This window comes from Sinocyclocheilus rhinocerous, unplaced genomic scaffold, assembly GCF_001515625.1.
Source record: "Sinocyclocheilus rhinocerous isolate Xijiao unplaced genomic scaffold, SAMN03320098_v1.1 scaffold278, whole genome shotgun sequence".
Classification (NCBI taxonomy): Eukaryota; Metazoa; Chordata; class Actinopteri; order Cypriniformes; family Cyprinidae; genus Sinocyclocheilus; species Sinocyclocheilus rhinocerous.
In genome coordinates this window covers 294966-311673 of record NW_015664178.1, presented here as the reverse complement: position 1 = coordinate 311673, position 16708 = coordinate 294966, and the positions used below count along the sequence as shown (strand labels likewise).

Genomic DNA, 16708 nt, shown 5'->3' with positions numbered 1-16708 from the left:
TAATAAGAAGACTTGTTAAATATAATTATAATAAACAGCTACAGCAATAGCATTAGAGTGAATATTAAGTCAAAGACAAGTTTATTTTTGTGTTATGTGAAGCAAGGGCGTATGTATGATTTTGACATTGGTGGGGACATAAATTATAAGCAGCCCAGTATAAGGGACTGTCAAAATATTTGTGCTGTTATTTGGCTCACAGTATGTGTACAGTCTATTATATATATATATATATATATATATATATAGTCATTAATAGTCTATAGTCATTAAAATAAATTATAAAATAAATAAATTTTTTTGTGAAGGTTTTTTTTTTTAAGATTTTTATATGCAGGCACAATTTAGATTTCTCCACAAAATTAATTTTAAGCATTTAAGCCTATGGTTTTAAAGATCACAAGTAACACAAAGTCACTCGAGTGTCCAAACTGCCTGGCAATGTAGCTACACGTCTTTTTCTCCTTTAAAAATTTGTTCCAGAAATAATATTATTATCAAGGGTAAATGAAATGGCTATTGCAGATGTCTTATGCTGTCTTCGCCAATAAAAGCTTCTCTGTTGGAAGAAAAACTTGCACTCGATGCAGCTCATACACACACTTCCAAACTGGCAATGAGTAACTAGCAGATAGCTAGCAATATGCTATGCAGAGGGCTCAAAAGCATATGGGGAAGAAAACAGCGCAGGTCACTGAGTTGGGCTGAATGTTGAGCAGGCGGCTTCATGGTTCACTAAGCTGTAGGGGCTATCAGCATGTACCAGCGACGGGTAAATGATTCAGTATATGTATGTCCACAGCGCAGAAACACTATATCACGCTTCATGTGTTATGGGACCTAAATATCCACAGGCATGTTTTGCGGTCGGATTCACTGGCAGTACCAACTAAATATATATAAATAAATACAGCCTTTTTTTTCTTTCAAAAAATGTTTAAACATGATGTATAAATAAAAACACACTACTGGTCAAAAGTTTGGAATTTTCATGTTTTTTAAAAGACTCTTATGCTCACCAAGGCTGCATTTATTCGATTGATAAATATTATAACAATTTAAAATAACTATTTTAATTTAGAATTTATTTTAAAATGTAATGAACTTCTGTGATGGCAAAGCTGAATATGACACTTTTTTCAGAATTACATTTTTAAACAGAAAGTTCAAAAGAGCAGCATTTATTTTTTTTTTAAATGGAAAGCATTTGTTGCAATTTGAATGTCTTTTCACTGACACTTTTAATCAATTTAATGTGTCCTTGCTGAATAAAAGCATTTAATTTTTTTTTTTAACTTTCCACAAAAACATTAAAGACAGTTATTTTAAATTGTAATAATATTTCACAATACTACTGTTTTTACTGTATTATTTATTAAATAAATGCTGCCTTGGTGAGCATAAGATACTTTAAAAGATATAAGATATTTTAAAATCTTATTCCAAACCTTTTATATTGATATTGTAATATAATTGCAGGAGGGACCCAAGCCATTTCCAGCCATTTTATAATGGCTTTTACATTTCAGAAAATGTTAAAGTAATGGGACTTGCAAATATTATTGCGGATAGTCAAAAAGGTGGAGAACCACTGCTCTAAACTGTTCTGTCCATAAAAGGCAAAACAACTAAAATCTCCCAATTTCCTAACACCCATTCACCTTTTAGCCAACAAAAGGTGCAGAGAAGGTTTATGTGGGTGAGCTGAATTGCGACTGTGTCCGTGGTACAAAATCACTGGCCGAAGATAAACTCCTGCAATTCCAGCATCATGCCGTCACCCGGCAGGCGAGCATCACGTGGTGAGGATTACAGATGTGGAAATCGAACTAAACGTCTAAGTATGTGATTACTAAAGCCCCTATAAAGACGAACAGCAGCAGTGTGTGGAAAGCTCAGGTCTCTTAACCGTGTTAACCTTTACAATCTACACTCCAAAATTTGGTTTTGAAGCACACACACATGCTCATCTCCTAAAGCCGCCTACACTTTGAATCTCCATTGGGGTGCTGACAATCCCATGACCCAGTTTCTCAGCTCAAATCCTATGGAGGAAGACACTCCAGAGCTCCTCACAGCGAGATTACTGTCACAAAGAGCTCATTTCTGCCGCTCCTGCCCCGATGAAAAACACTCCATTCAGTCACAACCGTGTGAGCTTAGCGAATACGCCTTGGGAGACAGAAGAGAGTACCCATCTCCAGCTGGCATGCTAACAGTCGGGGGGCCATCGGGTCAGACCTCATGCCAGACCCAAACTCAGAGACTGGTGAGCACCACCAAGCCACTCAAAAACCATTTACATCCAACAAAAGGCCCTGATTGTACACCGAAGTGCTCGACGCTGAGAGATACGGGTAAGAATGAACAGCCCCGGTGAAAGGACTTGACACAAGAGGGTTTTTTTTTTAATCAGAGTTACAACATACTTTCACAGAATAAAAGGTTAAGAGAGGATATGGAGAATGAAATGAAAGAGAAAAAGGATGAATCTACGGACGGCAGGACAAAGTGTTAAACCAGAATGGATGGGAGGGGGTTTCTGTTGGAGAGTGTTCGAGAGCTGCCACAATAAGACAAAAAGAAAAGAATCGAAGAGATAAATATAAGAGGCAGCTCACTGAGCCGAGGTTGTGGGAGAAGACGTATCTAAATAGTAGCCATCTCCCTCTCTTTTTCACTGTCTTTCTATTACAGCCTTGTGGGTCGACATTGAGCAGTAAGTGGGCTAGACTGAGGCGGCGAAAAGAAAAGAAAAAACTAAAAGAGAAAGGTAGGAAGTAAGAAAAGACAAGAGGAAAAAAAATGAGGAAAATATTAGGAAAAGAGAAACGTTTGTTAAACCCCAGCCTAAATTTAGCTGTAATACTTCTGTCCTTCTTCTAATGCGGTTTTCAGTAAATATAAAAGCCCTCGCAGCATGAAAAGTGGAGAAAGCCAGTGTCAGCAAGCACTTCCAGAACCCACAGTGAGACCGCAAGGTGAAAACAGACCACAAGCTGTTTCACTTTAAGTCATTTCGCATGCCATTGCCCTGTTTTTCAAGGAGCTATTGGAGCCAGAGAGAAATTAATGTTTTGTCAGCGGACCGGGCTGATATGAATTAACCAATTTCATATTGCATTTGGAGTAAATTTTTTATTTTGAGGTTATTTTTGAGTTACAGCCCAGTCTCGTTCACTCTTGGTAATGAATGGCTACTAAAATGTTACCCTTTTTCCATTGGTGCTGATTATTTCTTGCGGCACTGAGCTGAATCTACTGTGCCGTGGCAAAGAGTGAGTTTCCTGAGTGAGTTTTAAAAGATGAAGTTATCTGAATAGAAAGTAGCGAGATAAACTGAGTACTATGACAACATAAAGACAATATATAGACAACACATCTTTTTCTAATGAGTTGTCTTCACAGGCTGCATGCAAAAACCAAAAATACAACTGTCCAGTTAAGACGGTTTATAGACTCTCAAAACTGGAATTTTGCTGATTTTTGTCCAGTAGCTTTCAGATTATCTATATGCCAGTATAAATTATCTTTTTGCATGTTTACACGTAAAATGTACCACTTTTCTCTGCTGGGAAAACAAACCAACACATGTTCCTATACACATTTTTATCCAACCAAACGCTCTCTAGAATGAGAATGTCCCGTCCTTAATGCCATCAGATTCATTAGAAAATTACATCACAGATGTGACGTAAGTGAAAGACCCTTGGATATTTCCCACCCCAACTTCCTGTTTCTCTATTTTCTGCCACTATCACAACAACACACAGCAAAGAAGGGTTATCAAATCTGACTTGCGCCTATCGCTAACAGCCTAATTAACAGATACAATCATTGACATTAGCTGTAGGACTCTATCAGCCTGGTTGTGATGGATATCCCACCCCCATCTCTCCAGTCTACTTCCTAGTCATGCCACTCAAATGTTCCTTGTAACGCTGTCCAAACCCCCTCCTTCCTGATCTACACTTACAAGAAAACGGTCCAGAATGGCTGAATGAATATTTAAAAGCTGCAGCCTTCTCAGTCCTGGGGTGGCTTACGGACAAGTTCCTCAAACAGAGACTGAGGGGTGAGAGGGCTTTAAAACACCAAAGGCGAAGAGAGAAACAAAAGCAAAAATAAATAATTAAATAAATAATTACAGAGCATCCCTCGTCTTGGCTAGAAAGCAAGCTACATGAATGAAGCCATTAGCACCTTCGGAGATGAAAATAATAGTGAAGATCTGAGTTTAAACCCTTTACCATGCACATGCGATGATAAAGTGTGCAGTCTACCTTTCTCAGGGGGATAGATTAATTTGTGAGTTTTTATCTAGCATTTTCTCCTTTTAATGGATTTTTTTGTGTGGAAGTATGAAAGACGCCAAAGTGCAAAACACTCCCTAAAGGATTAAGATGCTGATTTTTGATTGAGGTATGTAGTTTACACAAAGGTCTACTACATTGATCTATCCATCTATCTGCACGTCTATATCTACAGATGAACTATATCTACCCATCTACCCACTCATCTAGCTATCTATCTACCCATCTATCTATCTAGCCACCTACCCATCTATGATCTTCCCATCTATCTTTCTAGCCAACTACCCATCTATCTATCTAGCTACCTACCTATCTATCTAGCAACCTACCCATCTATCTTATCTCCACTCCTACATTTATATCTTAACTATATCCATCTACCCATCTACCTACCCAACTACTCATCCATTCATCCACTTACCTACCCATCCTTATCTGTTGTTCAACTATAGGATCTGCCAATGCAGTCACATTTCAATAATCTCACAATAATCCATCTTAATCTCTTCCATCCAATCATTAGATCATTTTAAAACACTCTGGGACTTTGTCTATAATTCAGTACAAAACCTCTAACCCTATTTTCTACAGTTTCTAACTGCATAACCTCAAGTTTCTGTTATGCAACCGATAGTGTAATGCTAACACAAGCAAAAAGAGCCTATAAAAAAAAGCTCTGAATTTGGAAATGTTTGCTACGTAAAACCACTATTGTGGTCACAATATTCATTTCAAACAGAATCAAGAGCACGTTTACCCAGTTAACCACAAAAATGTTGATATTTTCTAAAGCAATCATTTGAGACAGTAAAAGCAATAATACTTACGTTGGCAGTGTCCATCTACCTCCTCGAAGCCTGGCCGGCACACACAGCGGCCGATGGGCACCAGCCAACCTCCATCGGCACTGCAAAACATCCGTGGTGCCTCAAGCTCTTCCGCATCCTCCACACAAGTGCCGCGCACTTCCACCAGCGCTGAATCGCCGCCCGTCACTGTGTCCGGGAACCGGGACAGATTGAGCACCGCCAGAGGACAGCGCTTATAAAAGACTCTAACCGACACCAGAGCAATGCAAGCGCCCAGGTCTTGAAACGCCAGGTACAAGCCCCTCTTACTGAGACCACTGATGTCTCGCACTTCTGTATTCAACTTCATGACACGGTCCCCAACATCGGTCTGCGTAAAGCTCTCATCAGCCGCTATAGTGTCAATCTTGACATACTGGCTCTCTCGAATGTGGCGCAAAGGTGCAGCGACGGCATTGTTGGATTCGTGATAGTACACGTTAAACGTCTCCTTACAGGTTCCAGGGACTCCCGGAAGGCTGTTGCAGTCACGCAGAGTGAATTTGATCTCCACGTAGACACGCTGTGCACCTTCTCGCTGGATAAGTCCAGTGCGCAACCAGTTGTTCTGATAGGCTTCCATTACATTGCACACCTGGTACGTCCTCATAGGAATGTTCCTCTCATCCATAACACTGATCTCCTCCCACTGACAAACAGACAAAAAAGTCGATCAATACAAAGAGACACACATCCCTCAAAGCTTTGGTAATTGCTCTCTGTACTTTGGTTCTGAACTTTCTAGGCTCTTAGAGTGGGTTCTAAAAGATTTGGACAGACGCATGATGGGCACATTACGAGAAAAGGCATCAAGAGGAAAGTGCATTTGACAGGCAATCAGCTCAAAGTTATGAACTGAACTGTCTCAGTTGTTTTGTTCATGCACATTGTTAATGCAGAGAAAATTGTATAATTGTGCTTTGGAAACTTCAATTGTTAAAAGGTGAAAACCATGAAAAATAACTTGGTTTGTTGGTTTGGCACTGACGTCAGTAAGTCTGTGGGTTAAAAAATAATGGCACAAAAAGTAGCAATGTAAATCTTTCAAATCTTTCATTTCAAAAGTGTAGTATGCATATTGCTGAACATGCCTTGAACGTTTCCCCTGCTTTATAAGCACCACACAAAAGCATGAGATATTTCTCTTTACAGGCACTCATGAATCTGAGCGTGACTACTTGTGCCAAGGCCACTATTACAATCCATCATCATCTTGTGAAAATGGATTTGAATGAATGAAACGAAAGCGTGGGATGAGAACCAACTCCCACAGAGGAGACAGAGAATCGTTACTCAGCAGGTTGGCAAGGTTGTTCGAAATGAGACTTTCCTACGACCCCCCACAGGAAACTCTGAAGAGTCACAGCCTGTATGTTCACAGAGGGGAGCGGTGAGCATTTTTGAGGTTCAGAAAGATCAAGGAAAGATCAAGCAGTACACTTTAAATCTGGGGTGTCAGCACTGGTTGGGGATGGAGTAACAGTTAAAAATCTGGGCTAGTAATGAAAAGGTTTTAGGTTCAAACCCCACAAAGGACAACCATAAGATGTTACAATGGTTGTGCAACATTCAGAATTTACAATGCTTTTTAAATTCCAATCCAGTTCCTTAATTTGAATTAGAATGTACAGAAAGTAAAATGAAAATAAAACTGAAATTTCAAAGAAACTATAATTTTTTTTAAAAACGGTGGCCAAGACAAACTTTATATTTATAACCCTTGAAGTTTGATGGTTTGTAGGCCTTACAGATAGCTAGAACAATAGCTAGATACATATCCAGATAGCTAGAAAAACAAATTTTCCAGAGTGCATTGTCTATGTTGAATTTATTTGAAATGTTATTCTGTAAATTCCTTTTATTGGATGTTGAAACTTAAAAAAACTTTGCACTCATCCCAAAACCTGTGACAGTGGCTTCCACATTGAACTGATTTCTGGTAAAAATCTTAGGCAAAGGTACTGTGAGAAAGGCCCAAGGCAACTTTCACAAGCATAGAGCTCTTAATCATTGTTTTTTTTGTTTTTTTGAGTTGATTGATCTATTTCGGCTGTGCTGTGCAGACTTTCACAGGTACTTACCCCCTCTGGTGGGTATGCTTCCCAACCCAGATCACCTGGGGTGGACATGGAGTCGAGTAGAGTAACTGTAAAAGAAAGAAAAGGACAGAGATGCACAGTTAATCAAAGCCACAGTGCTAGTATACTTAGTAGAGAACATCATATTTTTATCGTTTTATCATAAACAAAAATGGGGATTTTATATGATGTCATGTAAAGCATACAGTATTTCTGAATAAAATATAGACAACGGAGCTCTAGAAATGTCAGAATCACTTGTAACAGTCTAATCAACACTTTGCATTTGAGGTTATTCATTCCAGTTTTATTTAATTGGTACATGACATATACAGTGGATTTATTTTATCAATCTAAACGTTTGATAGTTGGGGTTAGATATTCAGTCGTGACCATTACAAAACATGTGATTCGCAGCTCCTCACGCAGTCTTTTTGAAATCTGTTCTCACATCAATATTTTCAGAGGTTGATGGTGCTATTTATAACAATCTTTCAATCTCCCAATGGTCGGAGGCCTGAACTTCCCACTTTGAGCTCCGTTCCAAACCAATTACATCCCTGGCAACCAGGGTGATTAATTCTTAATCACATCCAAACCTCAGATGTTCCTCCTCTTTCACTCTGAATATCAACCTCTCACTCTCCTGGCACATGGGCATGCCCTTTTGTGACATTTTCAAAAAAAAGGAAGAAGGAAAATGAGAAAAAGCAAAGACCATCTGGATCCAAATTCTAATTAAATCTGACTTCCAATGAGTTTGTGTGACATGCAAACAGTGTGCAGTTTTAAATCGTGCTTTGATGGTTGGTTGATGTGGAAACATGGATTATGTTTGGTTTTATGGGTCATATAAAGAGCAATTGGGTAAATTTGATGACTTGACATAGGGCTGGGCGATATAGCTAATTTCAGCATGTGTTCGTGTTTGTGTGTGCTGTCTGCGTCACTCATAGTACGTGCCTATATCGTGCGCTATTTTGAAAATTTTTTCTATCGATATCGAAGAAGGTGTACCGTCGATAAATATCGATACCGTTTTATCGCCCAGGCCTAGTCCAAACACTCGAAGAGAAAACCATATGTAGAGTCAAAGCAGGATATTGCTTCTTAACCGAATACAGATTATGATGCCATTAACCGCTGGTACTTGTTTGGCTGTTTTCTGATGAAGGGGTAAAACCAGACAGGCCAATATATCAGTCCAAACTATCTGGAAATCATTCTGCTCAGCCTTTCAAAGACACATTTAATAAAACTAACAAATGAATACAGCCACAGGCCTCGCACAGCCCATTAATACAAACAGCAGGTAACATTTAACTCCCAGCCAGGCAAACATTGTTCCACCTGAGACATCAGTTCTGGCTCAGCGAGCATTTTTTAAACAACTGCTATACAGTCCCTGATGAAAAGACTTGCGTGTTGTGTTTTGGTCACCAGGCTGCTTAAATCACAAACAAATAATATGCTCAAACTCTGCTGTTATAAAGCAAGACGGTCTATATCTAACTCGAACATGGAAAGTCTTGCCAATTTTTTACTATTTTAACCAGCAAGACCACTTGGTCAACCAGTTGCACCTGCAAGATCAGGTGTAACCAACTTAACTGACAATGTTTTACAAGTAAACATAATTGCTATGCTGGTCTTTCAGTAAGATAAGCACCAAACAGTGACTAACCAGAATAAACTAGCATAAACATCATACAGATCACAGCAGCAAGGAGCCCAGGCTAGATCATTTTTTACTTGCTCAGTTGGGACAGCAGCTCAGATTTTCATTGGCACAAAACTTAAATTAAACATAGATTTATAAACTTAAAATGTCGAATTTAATTTTTGCTTTAATAATTTTTAATAAAATGTGTACATTTAAAATGTTGAATAAATTATTTTGAAGTATTATTTTACCATTTTCACACAATTCACTTATTTTACTGATAAATAACAGTTGCTGGAAATCATGTTATTATAATTATTATAGGAAATTCCAAGACAGCCACAAATTCATAAACACTTTTGCTAGAAAAACAATGGCATACATGGCAAAACAAGATTTTCGAACCATTCTTACTGATGCTACCAAGACTATCACAAGCCATTTATGCGATTTCAACAAAACCCATTTAAATTAATATTACTTAACTGACAGTTTAGCTAACTTTAGCAAGTTGACAACCTTACGCAACCAGATGTCACAGAAGCCCAAATGTTTAAGAAGTCTAGTTCTCAAACACACACAAAGTCTTTCAATTCTTTGTCATCCAAAAGGTGAAAGATCCCTTTAATCTACCTGTCAAAGAAAAAGAGAAGGGAGTGTTTCACAAAGCTGGTATTTCTGCAGTCCTTAAGGAAGAATATAATCAGGCTCACCAAAAGACATGACAGTACCATGCAATAAAATGACAAGATTTCCTAACTAGGTACCATAGAATTCAAAATGATGTTAAGAGATCACTGTAAATTCACTTTTCTGTCGTAAACTTTATAGACACTGCGGGTGAAGCATCCACTCTAATACTGGTTGTATGGTATGTTTCCTTTTCACCAGACAATAATATTTAGCCCCCATTATCTCAAATATGGTTACAGTCTTGTACAGGACCAGGCCAATACATGTGATCTTTACTAAAACAGCTGGTTAGATATTGTAGAGGAGGGGGGCTTTTCTTCATCATTAGCTCTCGGTCGTGCAGCTGTGGATATGGCAAATGATATGGCAAAAGAGATCTCAGCACCTCAGGCCAATAGATGAGATTAACCATTAACACTGGGAAGAGTGCAGTGGTCAGCAATCACCTACAATGTAAACAGGGGAGCAAAAACTTAAAAACTGAAAAAGGAGAAGGGTCAGTCAAGAAAGTGAGAGGGAAAGGACAGATAAGCAGCTGGATATGTGTCCTCAGGGAACCGAAAAGGACAATGGGGTCACTCTCGCTCATGCGTAGCCACTGTCAGGTACTTGTCAAGTATCCTTAAAAGGTAAATCAATCTCTGAGGATGCTATTCTTAACCCTGAAAACATATGTTCTGACAAGATTCAGGACTATTGGGCATTAAAATGTTTAAAATCTACTTGATTTACGAGCATAAATTATGGTATTCATATCTAAGAAGTGTATTCTCACTAGTTTTTTTATCAGTTCAAAGGTGAAGTGTGTAATTTAATTTCTCACCAAACATAATTGCAAAAGTCATGATAGTTTACAAAAAGGTTTTCTGAACACTCCCCCTTCTGTCATTGGTCAGACAAATACATAGCCCCGCCCCAAACTCACACCATTAGTTGAGTCTGTTGCTATGTCAGGCTGATCAGGATTCTTAAACAAATCAACATTCTCCACAGAGTTGTCAAAAAAACGGTATATGAAAAGAGTAATATGTCCGAATTCTCAGAATTCATGAAACAGTAGGTGAATAAATACCTGGGTGACCTACTACTTCTGCCTAGATTCCGAAGTGTGCATCTGATGGACACTTTAATAACCCATGAGACCATGGGAGAGGAACTGCGAATGTCAGTACAGAGACGGAACTGATGCCGTAAGTCACATCACAATGAAAACATGGAGGATGCAGTATGTTTGGATTTCAGTCATCCAATAATGAACATACTTTATGATCACAAAGTTCTTCATCAAATGTAGTACCTACTCAGACAGCATGTGATTTCTGACGCAGCTATAGAGTGTACTCTTTTCGGCAAAATCAACCAAACAAGAAAAATGACTTCTAGTTTTCGCTAAATATTAAGATGGAAAAGTATTTCAGCATCAGTAAAAAATTACACACTTAGTAAGTCTCATAAGTCTTCCCCATCTGTAAAAAATTATTGTATGGTTCGAAGAAAAGGACTCTGGGGTTACTGATGCACAAAACACAGAGCCTGCAAAGACTGTCGGTTTCCACAGCATCCACTCTAAGCACGGAAAGCATATCTATTGTAAGAGATTGGTATCGTACAGCCGTCTTGACAGAAGTGGTGGGGTGTATTTGAAATGCAGTCAGCAGTTCCTGTCAGTCACTGCTGGTGAGGCGTCAGAGGTCTGCTCTACTGGGAGGTGGTATTCTGCCTCAACAGACTGATGAGACCTGCCACAGAGATCCTGCCTGTCTGGCACAAGCATCACACTCATCTGACTCAATGCCCAAAAGAACAGCCATCCAGTTACAGCTTGACACCCATGAGTGATCTCCTAACGTCCACTGACAAACCTGTTTAACACATATGAATGAAGATGTTCTGGTATTTTCTAAGCAGACATGGGTCCAAACACACCGATGGAGTTTTTTTTTTTTTTTTTTGCTTTTATGCTGCCTTCACATGCTATCGGAATTATCGTAAATATGAGTTTCCTAGTTAGAAATTGGACACGAATGGCCTCTTAAGTTGTATTTACCACTGGGAGACTGTAAGATAATTTTGATACCAGTGTTTCTAAGTTGGGCAGGCCATAAACTTCAAACATGGCAAAAAACAAGAAATACCACTGTAGTGACTTAAATTTGATTTGTTTTCCCACCAAATCTACATTGCTTTCTCACCCTTTTTTATGTTTGCTTTTTTATATTTAACTATATAAACAACCATTTGATGCATATTGTATGTATTTTTCACAGCGAAAGCAGCATTTATTTGACCGAAACTACAGAATAATTTATTTGGCTTTCAACAAATAGAACACTACTTGTTCTTTAAATCCATCGGATATTGACTACAAATTTTCAATACATTTTGGCTTTAATAAGATTTCCTCAAGAAATAGGCAAGAAGAAACCTGGTATCCTTCATGATTCCTATTCTTTCCGACAACAAAGCACTTGAACACGACAAACTCACTGCAACTTTAGAAGAGCAAAGTAGAAAATTTTCAACAGCACACAAAGGCAGCATTAATTTTGTCTTTATTGGAAAATATTCAATTACAACATAAGATATGTCTTCAAACTCCTGTCACATTTGTTTAATTTCAAAGTAGCAAAAAAAAAAACTATATATATATATATATATATATTTTATTACAATAACAAATCACATGATGTAATAAGATGATTTATCACTACAATAAAGGATTTCACGCTAGACTTATTTTAACCTGATTTCCATTCTTAGTGTTCTTTTTGTACATTTTACTGGTTTCACTGGTTAGAATGAACATTTTGCTGACAGAAAGTCATAAGATCATGATCTTCACACTGGAGCTATAGCTCAAAGGCAACAGCATGAGATAGATAAGCCTCACAAACCAAGACAGAAATCACCACACAATCACTGTTATCACTCACACAAATACCAGAGAACTACAGCATCATATTGCCAAACAGGCTTTGCTGAGATAAACTGAGCTCCGCCCACTCAATGAAGAAAGAAGAAGTGTCAAGTAAAAATGAATGAAATATCAATGTACTTTTAAATTCATATCTGAATGCACTACATAAAGTGCCAACGAGGTACAAACTATAGCTGACTGTTTTAGGTAAGATCTTACTAGGAGTATTCATTTTTATTTTAACTTATATGAAAAAATTACACACATCTCCTTTAGACAGGAACCACATCAGCTTGTGAATTACAATGAACACATAAGGGCCCTTTCCCAAATAACTGACTGGCCATGCCAAGGTCTGTTTAATGATTAGTGGTGTAAACAGGCTGCTGCCAGACATGGCATGAAATGGTGACCTGTGTGTTAGTCAGTGGAAGACAGCAGGGAAGACACTCTTGGGATGCCTCATTAGAAGCACAGACACGGCTCGGACCACACCTGCCACATCGATGAGTCTGGATGTGTGTGCGGAGACGCACAACATCCAGATAAAACTGCACCCATGCTGAACATGAAATCCCAAGAGGGCATGAAACAGGTTACAACAACACAACAGCACAAGTCATAATTAGAGAGATTAAACTGGGACACACCAGAAGAGGATGACATCACCTTTGAGCTTGTGTTCATAACGACCCTTTATAATTAAGGCTGATTAAAGAGATTCGTTTCTCAGAACACCGCTGATAAAAAAGATGCTCACTGGGGCTGAATCATACAATTTGCCTACCAAAAAATGTAATATTAAAATACATAGCAGTTCAAGTTATGCACCAAAATGTAATACTTAGGGTTAGGGATCGATTTAATTCCCAAATTAGCAAATTCATAAAACAAATTTAAATGTATTTTAACATAATTCTTTAACTTCAATCCAAGGAAAAAAGCTTGTCGTAATACGCATGAAACAGCCGTTTCAAATTCAGAATGAGTCTCTAAGCAATTAAGTCTTGCATTAACAAAATGCAGGGGTCCAATCCAATAAAACCTCCCAGGAATCATAGCGCACGAGCTTCAAATCCCCAGGAGAGCAGACCATCAGTGATAAGCGTAGTGCTGTTAATGAGATACGCACAACAGAATTCACACCGTCTCAGACATTAAAAAACATTAAGGCCGAGTATTGGGTACAGAGAGTAGAGAGCATGTTAATGAAGGTGAAGGAGTGGGCCGCACAATAAGGAAGGACAGATCAAAGCTGTTGTCTGCTAAAAGGGTTCATGTGCACACATGAACACACAAGGGATCTGATTTAATCAAGTCTTGTTACTTTACCAGAACTGAAATATCCTTAATGCAAAAATGCAAAGCCAGACAAAAGATCAGCTGATAAAATACAATAGCCTTTGACCCTTGATGGAAAGGTGGGATGTAAGTTGATCTTCTTTCTCTGATTGACAAGAGAATGTACAAATCCAATTGAAATTGAACATGGAATCATATTCAAGAGAATCTGATAAATGTCTCAGTGTTTGTTTGTCCATTCAAAGAAAGTCAATGGGGTCCCATTAGGGGTTTTGGACTCCTTTGACTTTCATTGCAAAAGCAAGCAGTTAAAACTATTAAAACATCTTCTTTTATGTTCCACAAAGGATAAAGACATTCTGGTTTGGAACAACATAAGGGCGAATAAATAATGACAGGATTTTCTACAGAACTATTCCTTCAACAAGCTGAGGAAGATAATATTAAGATTACATTTCTACTTTCCACCAGCTCAACGACGAAACACAGTGAGATGCAATATGACACTGATATGCTCAAGTAAAGGTAAATAGCACAATAATGAATCGTCTCATTCAGGAGATTCACGTGGTGTTTAACCCACTGGAACGCACCCAGCTTCCCAGACCCGATGCAAAGCACTCATGTGCCTATGTCCTGAAATGCCACAGGCATCAAGACTCATTCTACCGCATGAGCTGTCTGATCCGCAGGAGTTTGAATGCAGCCAGGGGCGATAAGGTCTAACGTGTGCAATTCAGAGCAGCAGGAGACAGAAAAAAGTAATAGCTCTCGTGTTAATAGTTTTGACTCATAGTTATATATATAAAATCAACTATATATATATCAAATCAATTGACTCATTCAACTGAATCAATCAACCTAGGCTCATTGGAATTACGTGTCTCTAGCACAACTCTACTATACAATTCACTGCAGTTTCCAGCTGAAATGAACACTGGAGGCAGTAATACAGCAACAACTTTTATTCCTTTTCACACAATTTATGATTACGGGGGAGATTAATAAATGATAAAGAATTATTTTCAGGCAGCTTCTTGCACAATACTATGTTATGATCTCAAAACACTTTTACCGTAGTGCATGATTTGTAAACTAATACATTTTGACGTGTTTATTAGTCACGTTGAATCAATGAAAGCAGTTGAATCTTCTGTTTATTCAGCTGCAGCGATAAGCATTTTCTGGGTTTCTTCTGCGAGGCGTATTTGGAGTTTCAGCGCGAGAGCGCCCTCTGGCCTTTGGATGGAGATTTACTGCTGATCACAGAACCGTGCTTCACTGAAAGATACGCATGACAATCGCAGCTTCTGTCGAATCGCGATCTCGATTCCATTTTGATTTATCGTGCAGCCCTATTTGCATCATATAACCAGCTCCAAATGTATGGCTTTTCTGATGTAGTAAACTTGCTCAGACGCTCACCTGGTACAGCATTGCACTTGCAATGTGGAGTGATCAGAGTCCTGTGAAACACGAGTCACAATAAAAGAGCTCAAAGTCTTGTAAAAGCAAGCCAAAATGGCATGGTTGCTTCAGCAAATGCATTTTTCTTACGTTAGCATTAAACTTTTAGCGCCACTCACAGGACATTTTCTGCCATGATACGTACAACAACCAATGTAACGAAATGTTGCCAGATTCACGTTCATCTGTTTTGAATAAAACTGAATGTGTTTTTAGCGCCACTTAGTGTCGCGAAATGTTCAAGAAGCAACGTAACAATTTTGCAGAAATTTCACCACAGACACGTGTTTCCAATGAGTCCTAGTTGGAATCAATAGTGCTTTTCTCTGAGCTTTATATCAGCAAATACATCTGTTGGAAATCAGACTGGTCCATTAAATGCCATATGACCATGCAAAATTTGATTTTGTAATGCTAGCTCCAAGTTTCCAACCCAGTTTCTTAAACCGAAATGTTCAATAATGAACTGCATGGCAGGTATAGAACAGCAGCACTGTCACGACTAATTAAGATCTGTAAATGTATCTTAAGCAAAGTAAATACCAGTCGAGCACTTGAAGTATTCATGTATAAAACCTTCTTTCTATCAAATAGAAGGGGAAAAATAACCAATACCTGCAGAAAACAAAAAGAAGGCCACAGGTTAGACTAATCAACAGACTTCCTTAGACAACCCGCAAACAAGAGAGATGCAAATTCAGGCTTTTCATTAGGTCAGTAACTAAGAGATGGTGAGAGGGAGAGTGAAAGAACGAGAGCAAAACAGAGCCTCAGAGCACATCTGAATTGAACATAAAAAGCGTGCTTTCTCATGCTAATTTCCCTGCCAGAGTGCCGGGGAGGGAAACAAAAGCAAACGAGAAACCGTCACTAAATGCAGTAAGAACGTGTACAAAGGACAAGCTAATGAGGGGGACCTTAGCGCTAACTAGAAAAAAACAAGAGAGCAACAGAAGGCACTTATTAAAAATAAAAATATCTTTATATAGTGTAAAAGGTTGTCACGGGTACCTATGCTTTAAATTTATAGTTAAACAACCCTAGATCAGTGGTTTGGAGATCCAGACTTTACAATTAAATGGCCCAAAAATGCACCAAAATTGTTTGCCGTGTATGTAATAATGTCTATTAATATCACCATAAACTGCCTAAGCCTAATAATAAGCAAAAATATTAACATATTTTGGTTCCAATTGTCTTTATTTTGATGGTTTCATGCTGTTGCCAATAATTCAGATTTTACTTATCCGTCTAATTTGGCTAGCATCTACCAAGTGCCAATTTATTTATTTTTCCATCCAAAGCTATGCTCAGTTATACATAATTAGTTTACAGCATATAATTAATTTATTTATCAGAACAGATCAGCGACCCATTTTTGGTCTTTAACCAGCTAGTCAAGAACCACGGTATCGATCAACAGTTTT

At 38.3% G+C, this 16708-nt stretch overlaps 1 protein-coding gene across 1 annotated transcript in view; it reads right to left on the bottom strand.

Moving 5' to 3' along the window:
- ek1 (eph-like kinase 1) overlaps nucleotides 1-16708 on the bottom strand; it is a 71331-nt gene that overhangs the window by 52656 nt on the left and 1967 nt on the right. The window contains exons 2-3 of the mRNA XM_016540307.1: nucleotides 7243-7307; nucleotides 5141-5810 (exon numbers count right to left, since the gene is read on the bottom strand). Of these exons, the coding sequence (XP_016395793.1) occupies nucleotides 5141-5810; nucleotides 7243-7307 (735 nt within the window). The remainder of the gene's footprint in view (nucleotides 1-5140; nucleotides 5811-7242; nucleotides 7308-16708) is intronic.